The sequence below is a fragment of the Anneissia japonica genome, unplaced genomic scaffold (assembly GCF_011630105.1).
Source record: "Anneissia japonica isolate Jap-2015-1 unplaced genomic scaffold, ASM1163010v1 scaffold288229_len40757_cov107, whole genome shotgun sequence".
Taxonomy (NCBI): domain Eukaryota; kingdom Metazoa; phylum Echinodermata; class Crinoidea; order Comatulida; family Comatulidae; genus Anneissia; species Anneissia japonica.
Window position 1 is genome coordinate 12,254 of NW_022700607.1, and position 6,209 is coordinate 18,462.

At 33.1% G+C, this 6,209-nt stretch overlaps 2 protein-coding genes across 2 annotated transcripts in view; both read right to left on the reverse strand.

Annotated features, from left to right (window-relative positions):
* The window catches only part of LOC117103394 (G2/M phase-specific E3 ubiquitin-protein ligase-like), a 2,888-nt gene extending 978 nt beyond the window's left edge, over positions 1 to 1,910 (reverse strand). Inside the window, exons 1-2 of the mRNA XM_033243934.1 lie at positions 1,847 to 1,910; positions 1,431 to 1,536 (exon numbers count right to left, since the gene is read on the reverse strand). Coding sequence (XP_033099825.1) covers positions 1,431 to 1,536; positions 1,847 to 1,910 — 170 coding nt within the window. The remainder of the gene's footprint in view (positions 1 to 1,430; positions 1,537 to 1,846) is intronic.
* Positions 1,911 to 2,143: 233 nt separating this feature from the next.
* Positions 2,144 to 5,533, reverse strand: LOC117103392. The gene is made up of 6 exons (XM_033243932.1): positions 5,419 to 5,533; positions 4,774 to 4,874; positions 3,875 to 4,180; positions 3,203 to 3,321; positions 2,777 to 2,804; positions 2,144 to 2,195 (listed from the first exon to the last, which is right to left on the reverse strand). The coding sequence occupies exons 3-6, from the start codon at positions 4,109 to 4,111 to the stop codon at positions 2,172 to 2,174; spliced, it is 408 nt and encodes a 135-aa protein (XP_033099823.1). The 5' UTR covers positions 4,112 to 4,180; positions 4,774 to 4,874; positions 5,419 to 5,533; the 3' UTR covers positions 2,144 to 2,171.
* Positions 5,534 to 6,209: the final 676 nt, after the last annotated feature.

Consider the following 6,209-nt stretch of genomic DNA (forward strand, 5'->3'; position numbering starts at 1 on the left):
CACATACACACACCCGTACCTACGTACACAACCGCAGACACATACACCTACACACACCCATTCACGCGCACATACACACGCACACACATTATGTATATATATACATATACATATATCGTGCTATGCTGTGAAAGTGAGTGTTAGATCCGTGGTGTTAAGGCCTGCTTCATAAACATATTTTTTCCTCCTTTTTTGTCTATTCTAAAAACTCGGGCCGGGATCCGTATTACATCCACACATGCAAGAAGGCCTGAAACCTATGATTGTACTTTTTTTACGGTCGTGGTTGTGGTTGAGGTCATGTCCAGCACCATAAATAAACATGCAGAGCTAACTCACTGTTCCTGTTGCAGGCTATTTTCTATAGCTGTCATGAGATTGATGGTGTCATCACTGTCTAGCTCGGAATCCGATGATATTATGACGTCGTCTTGCGATAGGAGCGTACAGTAGTTGCTACGAAATTTGGATAAACAAGTAGAGGTTATTATTATTAAATTAAAATTAAATCAAACAAATTAAAATCTGAAAGTATATGACAATGTTGTGTCCTTCGCTTTCCACAACCTTAACCAGAGGCATAGGGTTCTTCCCATCTGGAGGGGATGGGGGTGCACAAAAATCAATTGGCGTAAGGGGGTTTTGTAATTTATTTTTTTGGCCAAAATTAAATTCTCGATTTTGTATCGTGTTTTGACAAATTAAGCGTAAAACACTGTAATTAAGATAATACGTTGTTCGTCGTGTCACTTAATTTCCTGTTACATATTGTTTCATTTTTTATTATTAAATAATGTTTAAAACTTTCAATCAAAAGAACTAAACTATATTTGTACTTTTATAATTATTACTGTTACATGTGTTATTGTTATTATGAAAAAGATTACACAGAATTATGAAGTAATTAAAAAAATAATAATGTCGGCGTCATTTGATGTAATTTCTAAAAATTATTAATTGACATTACTGTAGATTGATAAATCCAATGATCTACACTTTTGCCATATTTTCCCCAATATTCAAAAAATCTATATCTCATTAACCGCCTTTTAATCTCATTAACAAAGTTTTCATCAACGTTTAGGAAGAAAATTAAGACATCTGTCTACTATATTATAGGCAATCATGCATTTAATATTAATTTGTTGGTCTTTTAAATTGTATTTTTATAGCTATTGTATATAGTTACATTTCCGGAATAAATAAAAAATAATGTAAAAATTTACTATACGTGTTTGTTTGTCTTGTAAATAATCAACGTTTTATAACAAAGTCTTTGTACAACAACATTCAACTCCCTGGTGGAAGCCTGCTAAAGTAAATTTAAGTGATGATACTTGATATTAATTAGAAAGGTAATTATTACAAAAAAGAATAAATATCTACTACAAATTATATTATAATAAGAAGAGTTTGGAGATGTAGTGTACCTGTAGGTAGAATTGTAAGTCTGATGGTGCTCCTCAACAGTGGGTGTTTGGTCATCGCTTTCTTCAGTGGCTGCAGCAGTGACGTTGTTGGTGGGTGGCAATAACACTGTTATTTTGAAGGAGTTATTTTAACTCGAAAGGAGTTATTCTGTACCTTTTTTTAGGTACAGAATAACTCCTTTGGAGTTAAAATAACTCCTTCAAAATAACAGTGAAGATAGTTGATGTAGATGATGACATGCTACATTCTGCTGATGTAGACAACGCAGTGAATGATACATCGCAATGAGAACAATAATTTTTTATAAAAAATGTTAGCAAAGAGCAATGGAAGTTAAATTAGTTTAGAATTCCTAGATTTTACAATTAAAACTTTTTTTTTTTTTTAAAGGCACAAACATTGATTTCAAATTTACCCGCAGGCCTTGAAATTCCAACCGTGTCAGGCAGGTTTATCATGCTGTCTGGATTGTACAGCATATCAATGTCCTCCTGAAAATGGTACAAGGGGATGTCATCAATATTCAAAAAACAAATTTACATGAACTAATTGGCGATTATATGCTATATTCCATATTTTTAAATATCAAAATATATTAAAAATGGGAATGTTTGAATCCGAGGCAACTATACTCTATAGTTCTATAGTTGTCTCATGTTAGAATATAGGTTTGACTTCTATAGTTGTCTCAGGTTTGAATTAATAGCACTCACTGAAGTGGTAGAGAAAGTACTATCCAGTTATGGATCATATAACACATAATTCTGAAATTAAAGGAAAACAATTCATATAAATATTCAAGCCTGTCTAAAGTAATATATAATCTTTATATTCGAATGTAGTTGCGAGTTGATAGCAACAAACTAATAATTAACAAATTAATCTGATATTACAAACTGTGCCTTGTCGCACCATCTACATTTACTATCAAACGCCTTTACCCTGCTAAGTTTAAAGAAATATGTTTTTGTAATAAAAATTGCGGTTTAAATACTGTGTAAGTAGGCCTATAATACCGCAGTCGACTAGTGTTAAAAATAGCTATAAAATGAAAAAAAAGTAAAAAAATCTATATCAAGCAGATATCTTAACACACTCACGCTTGGAGCCTATTTTGAGATATGCCGCTGGAAGGGCCCACACTCGAGTCAGACAAACGAACGCTGCTAAGATCATGAACTCTCATTTAGATTTAAAACATTGAATAGTTTAATAAAACCTGATCAGTACACATAAAAATGAAAACAAAACAACCACTGAATTGTTCATATGTTACACTGTTTGTTTCAAAAACCCATACGACTTGTGTTCAAACATATAAAATATTTAAAAAAGATGGTCTAACCTCTGATGTTATGGACTCCGGGATTGAACTGTAAGTGCAGAAAATCGAAATTAAAATCATTCATACCTTAACAAAGAAGTGGTGTTGTGGGCATTGTTTACACTAAATTTTCAAAGATTATTTGTGACATTGAAGAATGGAAGACAACTTTATTTTGGAATGCCCGCCCACAAATTAAATTTCATCTTTACAGTTGTAGATTACCACATCTTGTGCAGTGGTGGATGTGACTTTATTAACAACTCAATTTATACTTTTCATTCAAGGATCATTTTATAACATCCAACTCGGCCTGAATTACACTAACAAATGTAACCATTCTGTCCAGATTTTGTTCATTAACGAAAATTATGAATGTGGTCATAAAAATGCTGATAAATTACCTAGCCTAACAAAAACATCAACGATAATAATATGGTCGTATACCTCTCATTTGCTGGTGCAGAGTTGGCTGAGCATATTTCAATATGATTTCGAAGTTTACTCTGTTCAATAAATTTGAGACACTGGTTGCATTTCTGCAGAAGCTCGTCAACTCTAGAAGACTGAAAAAACAAATGGATTACAAAATGGAATAATCTACTTTTCAGTTTATACATTACCTAAAATAGATCGGTCATTTTTTATCTCCAGCATGAATCTATGATGCAGGGAGGAATATCGTGTTCACCTTGGGCCCGAGACCTAGGAAACACACATTAGAAAAATACATTAAGTTTTACTGACATTGCAATATTTTTATTCCCATTACTCCTTTGATGTTTAGAAATAATTTAACAATTCATGTGTACAGTTCCTTCTAACTGTAGTCATACAAACATTGTCTAATTTTTAAATTTTAAGTTAATATATTTCAGATACCACAAATATTTTGTTCCTGTTTTCTTTGTTAGGTAAAATATTTTCAATTTTATATCAACAAAATTGTATATGTGTTATTAATTACTTAACTTTGTTATACTGGTACATGCATGCTATAATTTATTTAGTTGTAATTTTAACAAGAGTATTTGAGAAAAAAATTATTCCGTTGAAGTTATTTGATTAAAAATTTGATTATGAAGAATTTCAAATGATACAGCAAATCAAATATTTTACCGTGTCATCAATTAGAGATAAATCAAGGTCTTTTTGAATTGGTCTTAAGTAAACTCTCCCGTGACGATTGTATGCTTTAATCTCACGAGCACAATATCTGCCTTGTGGGAGAGGAATGACGATACGTTTTCTTGAGTTCGAAGATTTCAGGTATTCAAATCCACCTCCAGCCACAAGTTTGGGGAATAATTGAAGTATTATTGTCTTGAGTTCTTTTGGTGTTGAGTTTAATGGCATATTCACTGTTTTCAACCCCAATCCATTTGACGTGAGGCATGCCAAACCATCTGTTGTTAGTGTTCGAGTCTGAATTTAAATAGTAGCAAAAACTGTCATAAGCATAGACTCAATGTTATCGTCATTGTGGTCACAACATAGACAGATATCTAAACATATTTCAATAGCTCTTATTACAAAATATCTATCCCATACAGAAAATGATGACGATTAGTATCAAGCTGAATTCGGGTAAGGAATAGGGGACCACTTTAGTTCATGTGATCGTACTGTACCACAGTCTAAAGCAGAAGGCTGACCGTACATTCAACAATATTTATGTTATTTGCAGAATTTATTTCATATACAAAAAGAATACAAAAAGTTAAGTTAGACCTACTTCACTTTGTTACAGTGATGATTAAGACGGTGAATATTAACACATATTTCTTTTATTCATATTCGCATTTTATTTAGGAAGATTATAATGATGTGGGCGGAAGATAATCTTTATTGAGTAAATTTGTTACTAATTGTATTAAATAATAATAATAATAATAATAATAATAATAATAATAATAATAATAATAATAATAATAGTGTCAAATATTACTCTTGTTATTGTCAAAATTATTCATCATAATGTTATTACCTTTAAAGTGCAACTAACATTTTAAACTTACCGCTGACGTGGAGTCCAGGCAAACGAATGTTAATAGTATATGTTTTGATTTCTTTTTACTTGACTCGTCAGGCCTAGAAAAAACCTGCGTTCTTCTTTGACCTGTTAGCAACAAATAATGTGTGTCATTAGCACACTCATGCCTATGATGGTGATAATAATAATAATAATAATAATAATAATAATAATAATAATAATAATAATAATAATAATAATGATAACAAAAAGCCGAGGCTAGTTGGTCTCGTGTTAATCTAGGCGACTTGAGGTAGACTTTCTTCTTAAAGGCTTATACGAATGGATGTCTTGTTTTGAAGCAGGAAATCAATTTGCCCCTCCCAGTACCGCCTGATCGACGGACAATTTTACCAATACCTAGATTTTGTTTATATTGGGGAAAGGCTCTTATTCAAACGGGGCGCAATACGAAAATGTTCCAATTTGGATGGGTGCTTATTCAGACAGAACGCTTTTCTATACCATTATATTTTTGTCAATTTTGACAATTTGTTTGGTCCAGGTGAGCATAAGCAGCACACCTAAATGCACACCATCATTCTTCGAATAAATTGACTTCCGTTAGTACCACACTATCGTATGATAAAAGGCTTAATAACAAAATGGATTAAAATAAAATACAATATACCTGAAATAGCTGTCGCCGCCTGCCTGCAACGGCTTCTGAGTAGAGCCTGACGACCTAGGCCATACACCCCTAGTGCCTCCAAGTCACTGGGACTTAACAAAGTAATTGAATCCTTTGTAACCTGTTGGCAATAATTATTTTGTTGGTGATTGGAAAGTAGGATCATACTTTTTAGGGTTTTTGGGTTGGGGTTTTGGGTGGGTGGGTTTTTGGGGTGAGGCAACACGACCCTAGGAGGTCTTGGGGCATTTCCATGCGAAATAAAAAAATAACTTTGGAGCGATCAATTATTTATTTTTCTTTTCTTTTTTTTTTATAATTATTTTTTTTAACTTTCCAAATGGGGAGCCGTGGCCGGCCTGGGCTCACTCTAAACCTGTCCCTGGGATGGAGTTTTGACGGAGGGATGGGGTTATGCAGGAGTGTGGTTTTGGGGTGATGTTTAATTTTGGGGAGGGGTTTGGGGCTGAAGATGATGTTGTTTTAAATTAGCGGAGCGAAGTGCATTGATTGATTGATTGATCATCTATCGATCCATTGATCGACCGACCGAATGACCAATCGATTGAGTGGGTGGTGGTTGGAAATTAGGAACATATTTTGGGAGATTAATTTCATAGAAAGCTATTTGCGGTAAGCCGTGATACGGTATGCTCTGTACTGGGTGCTCTTGTTTGTTATTGTAATTCAACTAAGAATGAGTTATAGTCATTATAACAGTAATTTGTTGTTCCGCATTTATAGTGGAATTAAGGGACGTTTATTTGAGTACACACTAATTAGGCGTTAAT